The 16,187-nt window shown below is 35.8% G+C and overlaps 1 protein-coding gene across 2 annotated transcripts in view; it reads left to right on the forward strand.

Moving 5' to 3' along the window:
• The window catches only part of LOC109033577 (zinc transporter ZIP5), a 63,468-nt gene extending 49,873 nt beyond the window's left edge, over positions 1 to 13,595 (forward strand). For both annotated transcript variants that reach the window (XM_072299893.1, XM_019046254.2), the window contains 6 exons: positions 3,387 to 3,556; positions 6,080 to 6,214; positions 6,771 to 6,867; positions 7,342 to 7,569; positions 9,158 to 9,345; positions 10,350 to 13,595. In XM_072299893.1, the coding sequence (XP_072155994.1) occupies positions 3,387 to 3,556; positions 6,080 to 6,214; positions 6,771 to 6,867; positions 7,342 to 7,569; positions 9,158 to 9,345; positions 10,350 to 10,493 (962 nt within the window). In that variant the 3' untranslated portion in view covers positions 10,494 to 13,595. The remainder of the gene's footprint in view (positions 1 to 3,386; positions 3,557 to 6,079; positions 6,215 to 6,770; positions 6,868 to 7,341; positions 7,570 to 9,157; positions 9,346 to 10,349) is intronic.
• The last annotated feature ends 2,592 nt before the right edge of the window (positions 13,596 to 16,187 follow it).

Genomic DNA, 16,187 nt, shown 5'->3' on the forward strand with positions numbered 1-16,187 from the left:
AAAAAAGAAACTAGAAAAATAAGAGAAGAGAAAATGAAGACTCCAGAAAGGCACATATTACACTTGCTGTCACAAATTTGAAAATATTTCTCTACATAAACTGTTACCTTTTTACACCAGTACCGTTTACATAATAACATACCTACTCATTGTAAAAAGTATTTTTGATACCCAATTAAAAATTTGTCTCGTAAAATAATTACATATCGATACTTGCAAAATGCATATCCTCGTTCGGTACAATATTTAAAAATTTTAGACCTTGTTTTATTTCTTAAACAAAATCATCCATATATCTTTAAAATTTTCTGCAAACGTCTATGAATGAGTGAAAAATGTCAAGAAAATCCGTCAGTTCGTTTTTCAGCGGAGATTTGCACTGTCACAGTTGGAAAAGAGCATTTTTCGACTTCAATCATAGATATATCTTGGTTCGAAAAGTTCACTCAACTCGTAAATAGATAGTATTTTAGGAAATGATGTAAAAAACTGAGCTGAAGACATCGTTCAAGAATTTTTTCAAATGCAACGTACACTGTTCAAATTTTAACTCCTGGATGCAACTATTCGAACTCCAGGGATGTCCGTGTTGCATACGCACGAAAGTGAAGGCGTTTTGATCGTCCAGGCCCTCATTGCTTCACCCGCAGCGCGGCGCCAACGGCGGGCTTGCTTTATTACGAGGAAAAGATATCTCTTAGGGGCGAATAATCGCATACAGGTGTAGGGTATGAGTATCTTCTGTGCTTCAGTTTTGATCTAGCGATTTGTTGAAGATGATTTATGTAGAGCAACTTGTCGTGCCCAAGAAACGTCTTTGAAAAAGGAGAATTGAAGGCACTCTGTTTAAGATCCTAGCAGTAAAGTCGAGCAATGAGACGAGCCTTTCAGAGAGGTTGGACATGAAATTTTCGACTTAAACTGCAATTTAGATATTATTTTCTTCTTATCATAAATTGGATTGCATTTTGCAAAAAGGAACCACTAGCATTGCAATGTTGCTAAGTTTGTGCAACTTCTTTTGTCTTGGAGGAAAAACCCGATTGTCCATTCATAGTCTCTATTTTACTCGCTAAAAACTGTAAATTTAAGACAAAAATTACCATCTAAATTTCATAGTTTTTCACGATTTCCGCAATTTTATTGCAAAAGATGAAGTTGCACAATCTCAGCATCATTGCAATGCTAGTGGTTCCTTTTTGCAAAATGCAATACAATTATTGTATGGGGTACTTCTTGAAGGAAATTTTACTAGAAATTCAACGAAACCACCTCTAAAACCTCGACGTTCCGTATAAACATCGCTATGAGCTTTTAATTTCATCACATTCGTCCGACTCTGCGCATCGCCTAGCGCCACTGAGCGCCGCTGATCGGTACGGCGATCAGTGTCTGCAAAACGCCTTCAATACCGTGCGTATGCAACACGCACATCCGTGGAGCTCGAATAGTTGCATCCACGCGTTATGATGAAATTCGCTTTGTGACGTGCAAGTGCGAAATTCTCCACGTATAATTCCGATGAATCGTGCGGAATTTGGGACAAAAACGACGTCCATTTATCTTCCGAGATGCAATTGCGGAACTATAGCGCAACAAAGTCTGGTAAATGTATACCGGTGAATATTAAATGTTTTGCTCTTTCTCTCCTGAATGGTTGGGCTGCGTCTAGTACAGGAATAACTATTTTCATTCGCTTTTCTAGGGTACAATAAATTCATCTCTTAGCCCCTGTAACTTTGATACTTTTTCCACGATTTTGCAACCTCGCGCTCTCTCCGGCACTCGCGCGCGTGGGACCGACGCGACGCTGCAGGGAGGGGGGGGGGATACGAAAAAGTCGAATTTTACATCGGCGATGAGTTGATCTCTAAGCGATGATGGTCGGTCGGAAGCGGCGCCTTCATTTCTGCCGGAATCGTGCGAATGTGGAGAAATTACTTATTAAGTCATTTCTAGGCAATTGAAATTGAACGAAGCGCGATTATGAAATTCGCCGTGCATCTGAAACATGACCTAAGTACCCCCACCGCTCCGCCGGGCGGTCTCCTTCCCCTCTCCCCCCCTCGCTCTCCGACAACACAACGCATCCCGCGGCACTGCTCGCGCCATCAGTTTCCGTCCTTTGCGTAGCGCGAAAATCGGTGAAACCCGTGAACGCGGCCGTAAATATTGATTTTCGGCAATGTTTTTCCGTTTGGATCGGACTCGGAACTCACCTTGACTCGCGAGGAGAACTGCAATGACTTGTTGTGTTCGGTGGCCCGCTCGTTTCAGTGCAATTTCGTTCGTCGATGTTGGCAAAGCGCCTTTTCTCCTCGGATCTTGCTCACTTGTAAAAGGATCAAGATAGCAGTTAGGTTAAGGTGTTGTTTTGGTCGCAATTATGCCGAATTCGAAGGCGGTTTTCCTATGATAAGTGCGGTGAAGTTATGTCTTTATGGGCAACGGTCTTGCTCATAATGATTTCCGCGCACGGATGTGTCCATATCCATAGTCACGGGAGTCATGCCGTCAATGGAACCGATACGATGGTCGGCATCAGAAGTTCATGGGAGTCCGTGTTCACGTCCAACGGTAAGCTTCCGATCAACTCCTCTCAATCGTCAGATATCACGATAAATATGATCTCAAAATTATCATGACTCCGCTGCCGTGGCCTTCACTAGGTTCGTTCACACTGCTACTACCGTGATTTCCCTGATTTCGTCACGTTTCTGCCATAAAAGGGGTTGTAGACAGAACTGTAGGCCGTCCTGTCAATTTTCATCATTGGCCCCATTTCTTCTCTCACCACGTCTCATTTTACTGCTAATTATTGTACGATAGAAGATGCTTCCTACTGTTAAGAATTAAAGTACTGAATGTGTCATCATATAGGTTAAAGGATCTAGTACAGAGACTACTGGTCATCCTTCGGTACTCCTGAATGGCTTGTTCAGCTCTTCCACCCCACTCAGTTCCTCTTGGATGCATTTCTTTCTGAATAGTTTAAGTAAATATAAATTTTCCTGATAATTTAAAAATGAACGGTTACTCCAATGCATATATAGCTAGTTTCCGTGGCCCCGGTCAAGCCGTAGGAGGGGTAAGTACCAGGTACCCTACTGCCATACATGGTAGTTTTGCTTTTTAAAAAACTTGGAGTTTATTCATGGTCCAAAATAATCAAATGAAAAAAATAGATGCATTGAAGAGGGCAAAAAAAATTTTACAGCTCCAGTTGAAAAGTTTTTTCAAATACTTACTGTAATTTGCGAAGTCTCGGTGAATGTACCCTGATCAACTCCTAATTGAAATCTGTCTTCTAAAGTATGAATCAAATTAAGTCCCTCTTTCTGTTTGTTTATCTTTTTAAATCCTAATTTCCATGTGGTTTGTTGCAGTTTGGTTATACTCAACCATCAGTATTATTTCCATCAGTGTCGTTGGACTCCTTAGCGTTGCAGTCGTGCCCTTATTACAAAGAACATACTTTTCACACATTATCAATTTTTTGGTAGCGCTAGCAGTTGGCACACTCACAGGCGATGCACTTCTTCATCTCTTGCCACATGTAAGTTTATGTTATTCAGTCATGAATGTTCTTAAAAGGACAACATTTCCTCTCACGAGCGTATAACACCTCAAGTACTTACTGTGTGAAATTTTTTTTTTTTTATTTTTTTTTCAATATCAACAAACCATCCATTTATGATAGAAATGAGTTCACCATGCAATGAGTGAAAGATCCATTCAACAGATCAGTTTTCTTTAAACTTGAAAAGGGGGTTTTCTTTAAACTTGTGAAGGCAGCAGACATTCTGGATTTTTGGTGTAAAATTCAGTGTTTATTTATTCTATGAATGCGCAACTTTTTGTTTCACAAGAAAATTATGAAATGCATTATTTTTTGGGAGGGGAAACTACTAAGCCTGTTACTTTGTGCAAAAGTTACTGTGGAATGTGTTTTTCCATGCGAAGAAAATAGTGAAGTGCTTCCCTTTACACCAAGAAAGTAGTTAAGCGCACAGTCCTAGAACTGGGGAAAGAAAAGATTTGACGAAAGTCGCATCAATCTGATTGTATCAATTATCAGTCGGCCCATTAGTTAGATCATAAATTTCTGATAAATGCTGCCATTATCTGATGTGACATTTGTCCAATCTTTTCTTTCCCCAGTTCTATTTGGTCAGGGATGTTTAGACAGCCTCAAAAAATGTTGAGGCAGAACTTTCTACACCCTTGTATTGAGCAATAATAAAGTGTGGAGGATGTAAAATTTTTAGATGTCACTTTTTGTGGCAGTCATTAAATATCCCTGAAACAAGTTCTAAAACTCTCTGTATTATATCCTTAATTTTGGCCATTACTTTACATAACTTCCTATTTTGAGTAGTTGAAAGTGTGTCTACATGCCTAATGCAACCTTAATCTCTTGATGTTAATCGAGCTAACAGTTTTAAATATCCAAGATGTGCCTCATTGCTAATCATCTCCTGTGGTTTGATCATTCAACATCTCAGGTGTGGCAAGGAGGTGTGGTTTGATAACAGTAGTATAAACACTCGAGACAATTGACTGCCTCAAGTTTGTGTTCCTGGGTTTCAACTGAGTGATTGTTTACATTTGAGAGAGGAGTGGAATCAATTGTTTCAAGTTTTGAAGATGGAAAAGAACACCAGAAATGGAAAAGTAATCGAGATGTTTTGAGAGGTTTATTGGTGTTTTATCAAGTTTGGAGAGTTTTTTAACATTTTATGCCAAATTCGATCATCAACTTATGAGACTTATGTACTTAACTGAAGAAAATTATATTCACCAATCTTGAATAAGAAATAATAAATGGAAACGCATTACATATTCCTGGACAATTTAGCTCTATTTTCAAAGCAGATGAACCTTCATTCATAAAAGCTAATTTCGAGCTTCTTTATTCTATCAAAGATCCATCATGATAATATGCACAAAATGAAGAATTTTAAAAAATTTACTATCGTAAAAATCATTGTTTCTCCCCCAAGACATAATAATTATTCAAACATTGTCCTGCAAACTCAAAAATGAAGTCAGTAGGAATTAAGCCTAATAGACTTGAACTCAGATAGACTGAGAGGGGCTGAAAGTTTGAAGCCCCCTTCCCCCTATCGTATGACCCAAAGTGTCAATTTATTTTTATTTCCTAGGATTTTTAATCCAAGGACAGCCCCCACTTTAAACCAATTTCTGAGTTTCCTTTTGCTTGGACTGTTTTCGATTTGTCTGAAATTGCCAAAATCCATTGGTGGATCCAACAAGTTGGCAATACTGTTTTCTCTCTATTTAAACCTGTGTTGAATAATCGATTCTTGCTGAAGCACCCAGCCTCTCCAAGAATCGATACATTTTCACATGTTTTAATGGTGAGAAAACTGTGTTCCCCAGTTGCTAAAGCTGCCAATGCTAAAATCTGCTGTTCGGTTTTTTTTTTTTTTTTTTTTTTTTTTTTTTTTTTTTTTTGGGTAGGTGTGAAAATTTTAGACCAATCAAATATAATTTTTTCCAATAAGCAATTGCTATGGGTAAAAGGGGAGGAGGAATACTTGAAAAAGAATTAAGACAACATAGGCACTCAGCATTGTGGATTTGAAAATAAAAATTTGCCATTTTCACACACCAATTCAACCCATAACATTTCTGCTGGCCAGTTTCTATAAAAGCAAATTTTGCACAGGACTCTGTGTAACTCAGCTAAAATGGAAGTACATGATTAGTCTGTTATATGGCTTGATTTCTCTTTTGTACCTGTATTAAGTTCGATAATCATCAAGCAAAGGGCATCTTCTTTAGTAATGGACGACCAATCTATCGCTCGATGATGGTACCAACAAAAAACTGAGTGATACAGCAGACCAATCCAGCTCCATTTCAGCTCAGTCGTATTGCACGCCATTGATTACAGCAAAATTTCAACAATCTGTCGGTAGCTTTGACAATCAGCAGTAATCCTAATGATAAAAGAAGACCCAGGCAATTTTATTTTCTGATTTCATCTAACTCCTTCAGCTCTATGCAAGTACGTGTCAGACTTTTTAATGGCGACTGCTTTGTCTGTTTTCAGGCGCTGATGTCACCACACCGCTGTGATGCAACTGACACCAGTCATACTCTACCAGTTCTTCGCGCCACCACAACATTCTTAGTTCTTTTCTTGTTTTTCCTCTTGGAAACAATTTTCCATAGGATTAAATTTGCTGTAAGTAACCTTCTTTTCCACCAGCTTCCCACTTCCCAGTAAAATTATCCAAATAAAAATATCCTTTGTTTACAACACCACAAAGATTTTGGAAATTCTATTTCAATGATAATAATACGTAACACTTTTGGCAAGCAAGCCAGACATCTTGAAGCAGAATAACCTGACTGTAGTGAAATACTCTGCGAAGAATGACTTGAAGCAGTCGGAGCGTATAAAAAGAGCAGTTCACTAGTCAGGCTGATCCTTCATGAAGCTGTCCAACTGTTTTTATTCTATTTTTCAGCAAATTCATTGAATAGCAGTATTAGTTACACTGAAATTCCTCTTTACTTTGTTATGGAAGTATCATTTATTACATCCTCATGAGAACTGATTTTATTTTCCCGAAATTTTTTTGAAACGTTTGCATAAAATTGTGAGTCTTCAAGCAAATGATGCTTTTCAGAAGAGAAGAATAAGTTTATTTTAAGTTTAAGTTATATTAAGTTTAAAGGTTATGCCGATTATTTACCTCCCTGTAATATTATAATTTATTTTTTTTTTCCCTTCACAGAAAACAAAGAAGCGCACTGTTCTAGAAAAGCATGAAGCAAGTTTAGACGAGCGAGGAGCATATGCTTGTGTAGGTGCAAATAACATTCATGAAACCGGTGAGTTCAAAAACCCTATGTAAATGCACCTGTAGAAACAATTCACTCTTAATGCATCAACTGAGTCATACTTTTAACCAGATTCAGTCTAACTACATTGGATGCTGTCTAATTTCCTCTTCTGTTTTATTTTTAAACAGAAAACTAAGTAACATTCTAACTATCTAGCATTCCTAACATTTTAATTTTGTGAGTTTGTCCTTTATAATCAAGGGCTGCAAAAAATATGAAGCAAGTGATACCCCACCCTCAAGTGGCAAGTGGAAATTGAACAATGGAAACCTCTTCTTTTTTTTGTCAAGAGAGAAAAATAGTTGAAGTCTAGATTAAAATCCGGTGTGGCTGACTACCACATTAGGCTGATGATCAATCGTCTACCTTACGTTAAAACTCATCTGATAACCTTGTAGTTGTCCTCAACTCGTTTTTTCATGTTGTTGTATCATGTCACTCAAATAACTCTCTTTTCTCCAGAAACAACAGAATTAGATATGGGCTCTTTAGAACACAGAGGCCACTGTCATGCAGTGAACATGCCTTCAAATAATTCTGTCAGTTCTGTCGCTTGGATGGTGATAATGGGGGATGGAATTCACAATCTCACGGATGGACTTGCCATCGGAGCAGCGTTCAGCTCCGATCCTATCGCAGGTTTTGCCACCACATTAGCTGTCTTCACTCATGAGTTGCCGCATGAGTTAGGTAAGATTTATAACCATTATGTCTAACTGTCCAGTGACTGAACTTGATTGTTTTCAGACGTATCAGGGGCCATGTCATTACATTTAACCATGACTGCATTCCCTTGTAGTAGGCGTCCAAGTAAAAATATAACCGTCATTACGATGGGAAACATTGGAAGGTTTTCCCCAAGTGGCAGCCTCAACGTGCAAGAACACCTAATATTTTATTAAGATTGATAGAATTATCAGAGCGTCTACAGTCATTAAAAAGTGGAAAAACTGAAAAATATCAGGAAATTCTATGTCATGAGGAGAAAATCAGAAAAATCGGTAATAGATAGGCAATTGTTAGTGCAACAAGTATTTTTCAACCACTGCAATTTAGCATATGCGAGAGTGAAACACTCGATTCAATACATAAAATGTTGGTTTGTAAAATCAAAAAAGGGTCAATTTTTTCACCCAAATAATTAGAAAAACTCCTGTCAAAATATCAGGAAAATCCAAAATGAAGTTTAAGTAGACAACCTGATTCCTGTGTTTCTTGAACGCAAATCAAAGATGTAGTGTGTCATAGACAGGCAGAGTTCATAGTATCCTAAAAAGTCTTAGTCCAGTGCACTTGAATTTTGATTTTGAATTCTTCAGTCTTTGAATATCTATCATTTTGAAAACGTAGCATACTTGCACTGAAAAGTCTCTAAACTTAATTCATTTTTAGTTTTTGTGGACAACCATTCAGGAGAACAATGGGCCTGTTGCAAGCTTCAGCCAGAGCCAAAAGAAAAATTGTTTTCCATAGAAAATGGCTCAAAAATTACCATGAGAGCATTAGAGAAGTCTGAAATATACTCCTAACTCCACAAACCGTGTAAGAAATATGCATTTTTTGAAGCTTCCAACTTTGAAAACGACACTATGATCCACGTAAATGTTTTGCAAGAGGAATCGTCCCATCCAACTTTTGTGCACTAGGATGCTACTTAATACTCAACATGGCTAACACCAATTGTGCAAATCCTGAGGAAGCACCATGGGCTCTATCAACGCAAGGAAAATGTAAATATTAACATGCTGGTTGGTGAAATCCCGTCCTCTCATGTGTGTTTTAGCGGGTTGGCATTGGCAACATTGAATATTGGGTAGCATCCTAGTGCACAAAAGTTGGATGGGACGATTCCTCTTGCATAACGTTCACGTGGATCAGTGTCGTTTTCGAAGTTGGAAACTTTAAAAAATGCATATTTCTTACACAGTTTGTACTCAAAGGTGGGATGGAAGGATTCCTCGTACGAATTACTCAACACCTGTGCTGTAGTTTCGTTTCTGAAGCGGAAAGCTTAAGGAAACGCATATCTCTTACGCAGATTGTGAAGTCAGGAGTGTATTTCAGATATCGCTTATTGTGATTTTTGAGCCACTTTCTACAAGAATCAAATCCTCTTTTTGCTCCAGCTGAAGTTTGCAACCTCTCAAATATTTACTATGTCTTTGATCATCTACTTATTTTTATCTGAACACCTTAGCTTAATATTGGTTGCATCACAAATATCAGATACGTACATTATCTTTTACCTGTTTTCTAAGCTTTTATTTTATGTTGGCAGGTGATTTTGCTGTGTTAATTCAGTCTGGCTTGGGAGTTCGTCAGGCACTTATGTATAATATTTTTTCATCGGTGCTAAGTTTTGTTGGAATGGTCATAGGTGTCCTCTTAGGTGACTTTGAAGCTGCCGTCCTTTGGATCTATGCAGCCACTGCAGGAACTTTCCTATACATAGCTCTTGTAGATCTTGTAAGTAGCCTCTTTTTTTAAAATAATAAACTGACCGTACAGAGGTGCTAAAAATGTAGGATCACTGATTTTTTTGGCAAGATAGTGAATAATTGGCAATTCTTGACTTTGTTTTGAAACTTTCAAGCATGTTTTTCAAATATTGATTCATTTTGAGAATTTTTATTGAATGGTGGTAATTTTCTTTTATCGTGAGACACAGTTAAACTTTTATTTATCTGCAATTGGCTGATATCATCAGTTGTGCGCGGTCCTGTTTTTTTGTTTATAAGAACAATGCAAAAAATCTTTGCCTACATCAGAACCGCATGCATTGTAACCCACTTTTTCTGTGACGAATTTTCTAATGTAAACAGGATTGTCCTCCAGTACTCTATACAGTGTCTCAAAACTTAGAATGTTTTATTGTCAACATTTATTCGAAAAAATTTAATGGGAAAACTATTCCGTCATCGGTACCACACAAATCAGCTGGCACACCATTTCTTGACAAAGAAATCATCAAGCCACTGGGTAGATTGGAGAAGGAATCTCAAAAGAAAACAGATAAATGAAGTGGACAAGTTGTTTCAATACATCATACTTTTACACTTTTTGGAAAAAATCTGTCACAGTGGAATTTTGATAAGTCAGAAATTGGGTTTAGTTCGATTTTTTCTCTAGTCCTTTCAATTTTGCCACGCACTTAATTTAATTAGATTCAAAAGAAGTCAGAATCACGGTTTAAATGTGAGAGGGAAATTTTCACATCTGGGACTTATTTCTTTGCTCTGGTCATCAATTATTTTCACGTTGAGTCGGACAAAAATAATGTGGAGTTACCAACAACGCTTCTCTAACATAAGGGAAATGTTTAGTAAAGTTTTGAAGTGAAAACATATCAATTCGTACTTTGTCTAATGGTCCATTAAAAATGAAAGCAGAACAAGCTATGTATAAATGAAAAGCTTTTTTGTGTTTCATGTTTTCGTAAAATGTCTGATTCAAGATTTCTTGTTTTGCAGGTACCTGAAATGACGAAATGTTCGGAAAATTCTATGATGTCTGTAGTGACACAGATCATAGGTATTTTAACTGGTGGGGGTATTATGTGCCTCATTGCCCTGTATGAAGATGATCTTCGGCATTTTTTTTACCGGTCTGAATGAATATATTAATAGCTCGGGTTCTATGACAGAAAGTAGCATTTATTGATTTTCAGATTTCCTTATTTTTAATATTTTAAGTATTTTTGTACTTCACATGCGAATCAACTCTTATGATTACTTTATTTTTCTTATAGTTTATACTACTATTATTTTTACAATTAATTTATTTTTATCCAATTTTTCCTCACTTTTTTGTACTGAATACAGGGTGTCCCTGGGTTAAAGTAAAAAATTTTGCCACGCTCTTCAAAATGAACCTTCTTGTCCCCTCAGCAAGTTATCTGAGAATTAAATCTTTGCATCATAGGGTTGCGAGTTTTTAAACCAATAGGGATTCGCTTAAAGTTGTTCACTAGTTATTTTTGAGACTTATCTTAAATACGTGAATTTCTTAAATGGCCGTGCAAAAGCATTGAGGCTTGAAACTTTGGGACTTTTCTAGTGCTCTTTCAGGATCTGCTTTCAAAATGATGTTATTCCTGGAGAGATCAACATTTTACAGGCAAAGAAGGGTGACAACTCTTCAAAATATTTGTTTAATATTTTGTAGTATAATTTTAAAAGCAGCACCAAAAGCTATAAATTAGCACTCATGATAGTCAAAGATTTAGGTGAAATTTTCCATCTATTTTCCAAATGATGTAAGCGCGATAATTTTTTTTACCATTCCTTATTTCCTCTGTGAGAGCCTGAGAGGGTTTTTATTGTACATTTTTTTGAATAGCATTTTCTTGATTCTGAATTGTTGTCCATAGAGTTTCCTATTTTCTGGAATACGATAATTCACAGCAGTTTGAATAATACAGTTTCTCTCTGAATTTTGTTTGGTGCTTACATCATCGGGAAAAAAAATTGGCCCAACTGAGAAAAAAAAAATTTTCAAAAGTCCAGTAAGCTTTGATTTTATGACTGGTGCATATCAGACAAAAAAGTCTCATTTTGACTCTGAGAACTACCCTCAAGTTTTTCACCTTAAACGTGGGACATCCTGTGTTATTAATTTAAATTTGGTCACATCCTAAAATTGGAAAGTGCCATTTTTGAATTGTATGTATGCTGCTTGAGCATTCGTCAATTGATAATTTGTCTCCTCCTGAAGTTTGCTTATTGTTAATTCATCCCCTATTTTGGGAAAATAAGGACTTCATACCCCCAAACCCTCTGAGTTAGCAGCTCTTACATCGAAGATAATCAGAAATTTTGATAACTATCCTCGCCACCCTCAATTCTTCTTCTCGGGTCATTACTTTTATGAAATGCTCTGTTTGCAGAAGTTAAGGATTATATTTAATGATTGCAGCATCAAAGCCACACTCTTCATCAAGAGATGGGGTGAAAATACAGGCTGGTGATTCCTGTTGTGCATTTCCAATTTAGTCCTTTAAAAAAAGTTGTGATCCCTCCAAAAGCATTGTTCCACTTTCTTTTTTTATACAAGTTCAGACAATTCTGAAATTCCACATTTAACTGTCAGGCAGAGCAATTTGCGTGTCTGACCACCACTGTTTACTTACAGAGTTGGCAGGTTTTTATAATATATAATGATAATGAAATTCCTCATCAAAAAGTCAGCACCCTTTGTGTTTTAGACTGTCATGGGAATGGAGAATGGAGTCATGGCCCTATGGCTGCCATCAATTTGAATGTTGTACTTTAGATTGATGCACAATCTCTCAATTTTTTCCTCCTTCCCCATTTAATCTTTATTTTAATTTTGATATTGAATCTGTTCTGAAATCAAACCTAAAAGTCAAATTTTTAGTAATGATCTAATTTTATAATTGATGCACAATTTTTCATTTTTCTCATTTTAATCATTATTTAATCCAGTTTTAAAATCCAGACTAAACAGTCAGATTTTTAGTATGGTGTCATATCTATTTGTATTTGGTATTTTAAAATTAGAAAGCAAGTGTACCCAGGTGCATTTTTTCCCAGAGAAAAAGAAGAAAAACTCCTCCCCCAAAATCATTCATTGATCAAGCATTCAGCATTTATTAACATTATTGCTTTTGGTGATTTATTTATGATTTTGATGGATTGTCTTCCAAAATTTTAGTCAGTGAATTCAAACAAGCTTTTCATAAATGCATAGCAGATGTACAGAAACTTAGTGCAGCACATTAAAAAAATTTTAATCTCTTCTAATAATCTTTTTTCTGTCCTTATCGTCCCAGTTTTTCGCTCTCTTCCGTTTTTCCAATATCTTTGGAGAATTGAAAGGGTCAAAGCTAAGAAGGGCCTAATTAAATTGCAACAATATAAAGTTTAGCTTGACAACTGATTTATTTTTTCAAAAACTGTTGCTAATTTCCATTAAAATGTCCGTATGGGTTTATTTTGAAAAGTGGCAAAAATTGCCCAAAATTTTCTTTCATGAATCTAGAAAGAATTTATCAGGTGATACTTTGCAACTTTCAAATGCAATTAAGTCTTTCTGGCCCAGACTTCTTCAATTATGAGTACCCCACCAATGACCTCTTAATCCTGTTTGTTACTGCCTCATCAAAAGATCCTGATATAAGTAAAAGACTTCACTCGGAGCGTTTCCCCTTAAAGAAGTGGGAGATTGAGCAATACAGGGTGTACATTATTTAGTATATAAACTCCTTGCTTTTCTTTCCACAAAAATTTTACTCGTTGGGATTAGCAGATCAAAGACTAAAATTAATTTAAATGAACTTTTTAGTTTTTAGCTCATAATTTATTGTATGGAACAATTAGATTTTGTTAGGACCAGGGCTGATTTTGTCAAAAATACATTTTGTGTGAAGGAAGAAATCTGATCAAACGGATACTTTAATCAGATAACTTTCCTGTGTAAATAAAGGTCTGTAGATGTAACAAGGAAAATTGTACAAATATTTGTAATATAATGTCACATTTTGAGTAATACTTACCGTCTAATTTCTGATCTTCAAAACTCACCTTGTCTGTGAGGATTTGTTTTTTTTATTATGTTCTACTTCTCGCCATCAGTGTGCTATTCTTGTCTGTGTCAGAGCAAGAATAGATAATTTGCAATATTTTTTTTGAAATTGTAAATATTGATTTTGTAAATTAATCAATGAAGTGACTAATAAACCATCATTCTTTGTTAAACCTGTAGTTGAGCTCATTACATTACATGTAATCGATTGGTAAATATGGAAAATGTGTAATTCAGTTTCAATGTTTAAAAATCTCGAATGGTTTTTCATTTTTCTCACAAAACGAAGCAAAATGCTTCTTCGCCATTTTTTCCAATTCTTTAAAATAAGTGAAAGAAGATTCAAACAAAATTTCAATAAAAACTCTTAGACAGTTTTCCTTCTAAAGAATGATCAATGAGTGAAGATTTAGAATGTCGTAGTCTGAGATAATTTTTTTTTATTTCAGCCATCGTTATGCTATTGTGGGATCAATATGTACTTCTCTGTGAAAATGAAATTTGTTTTCTTGACCCCTACCGAGGAATGGAAGTCCTTGAATTCAAACTCACCAAAAATATATTATTTGAAACTGAAATTCCTCGGCTAAAAATTTAAATTCACAAGTACCTACACCCCGCCAAACTTGGAACAAGGGGAGCTAAAAAGTTAAAATTTGGAGAGAATCAAAATCTTGAGTGTCAAAATAGTTATGAGCTCCAAACCCTTAGACCCATCCGCAGTGGTTTGTGCAAAAACATGCTGTGTACAATATTTTTTTTATCAAAATTGGACTGCATTTTGCAATAAGGAGCTACAATTTCTGGCCCATGGATAAAACATCTATCTACATGGGGAAAATGATGGCACATATGCTCCTTCTAAAATGATCCAAAAATTGAAGTTCCTAATTGCAAAATGCACTCCAATTCTTGTTGCCTAATTTTATTTCATGTGTTGTTTTATTGAGGGAGAACTGAAATACTTAATGCCTTTACACATCCTGTGAATACTCTACATTAAAGAGATTCTATTCTCAAAATTTCAAAATTCAGTGCTGCTTAGTTTTTTGGTAAAAGAATGGTTAGGATTTTGAGTGAAGCTGATCCATCATTCTTTTAAGTTTCCGGTCTTGTGCCCATATTTTGATGGTGAAACCGAAGGAAACTCTGTATTTTTATTGCAGCATTCAAGATTCACTGCAGTTTGCCACAAAAATAAAACAATAGGTTTCCTTGAAAGGACGAGGCACATAATATTAAGAAATTCGGCGCTGGCTAAATTACCATATTATTTGATACAATGCTCCTTACAGTCTTCTGGGCACAATGAGCTTATAAAGTCGACTTTCTACGTACCAATGCATAGAAAAGCAGGGCTAAGAAGTGAATTTTTCGACCTCCTTTGACGTTTTCAAGTGGAGGAGTGGGACAAATGCTGAGTGCAAGGACACCGCACGGTTCGGTGTTGGCATTCAGAGGAATTCGGTTCATTTTTTCTATCTTATTTTCCTGGCTTGTGAAGGAACAAAAAGCTCCCTGTTACCAGTAAGATGTTGCAACATTTTTGCCAGATATTGAGAGTAAAAATGTGGGAAAACCAATTTTTCAGCCCCCATTTCCTTGAGACGGGCACAAAAAAAGTTGGATTTTAAAATCTCATGGTGCTCCAAAGGCTCCAAGAAACGGCATGCCAAATAATACCTATCTATTCAGCCCTCTTTCAATTTTTAAAATTATGCGCTTAGTCCTTTTTATAAAGATTGTTTCCAGACAGGTGAACAACGACCATGCCAAATTTTGAATTGAAAAATAGTTATTTTTCTTACATAAACAATAAATGATTAAAATAAGATGTGAAGTTTGCAACATTGCATACCAAGAAATGGATTTTCTAGTTTCACAACACCATAATTGCTCTCAAAGTAAAATCTTTCTTAAAGAAAACACTCTAAAATAATTAGATGCATTTTTTAATTGAATATGTAGTATTTTTTTCTTTCGAAATTGACAGAATGCAAAGTTAACTCTGAGAAAATCCAGCAAAAGTCTGAGGAAAGGAGAGATAAAACTAATTAAGAGCAGTAAATAGGTAACAACTTTAATTCAAGCAAAATGCAAAAAATAAATACCTAAGTAGGTAAAAAGTAAAAGAATTGATGAAATGAAAAGAGAAATGGTACAAGAGGTTTGATAATCGAAAAAAAAAAGTAAAAAAACATTCATCTGATACGATACTATGACGTACAAAGTATGATTGTACAAAAAGTGCACTATCACAAAACAAGACAAATCAATCTACAAAAATAAATTTGTACTGCTAATTTTTCGGTGCATAGCTAAAAACGGGCTTCTAATTCGATAATTTAAATTTGCTTGTTTTGTGAGAAAGACAAAACTATTTTATTTACACAGGATTGAAAAAGCATTTAAGACTTTAGTGGATACAAGTGTACACATGGAGGGGTGAAACTTTACACCGAAAGGCTACTGAAACATCCAAGAATACCTGAATATTAGAAACTAAATGGAGAGCCTACTGTGAAACACTGAACACTTTTACATTACCTAGACCAGTTCTGCAGAAAGTTACGTCTTCATGATGAAACAGATCAAAATAACTACTTGAAAAATAAAGTGTTATTATAAGAATCGAAAAAAAATAGATAAAAACAAGGCTGGGCACCTGTTGGAGGAAGAATTCTTGACATAAGAAAATTCATTTGTGATTATGATTATTATTTTTTTTTTTTCCGATACCTACGTTTTTGAGAAAATTATAATGA

The sequence above is a fragment of the Bemisia tabaci genome, chromosome 4, assembly GCF_918797505.1.
Source record: "Bemisia tabaci chromosome 4, PGI_BMITA_v3".
Taxonomy (NCBI): Eukaryota; Metazoa; Arthropoda; class Insecta; order Hemiptera; family Aleyrodidae; genus Bemisia; species Bemisia tabaci.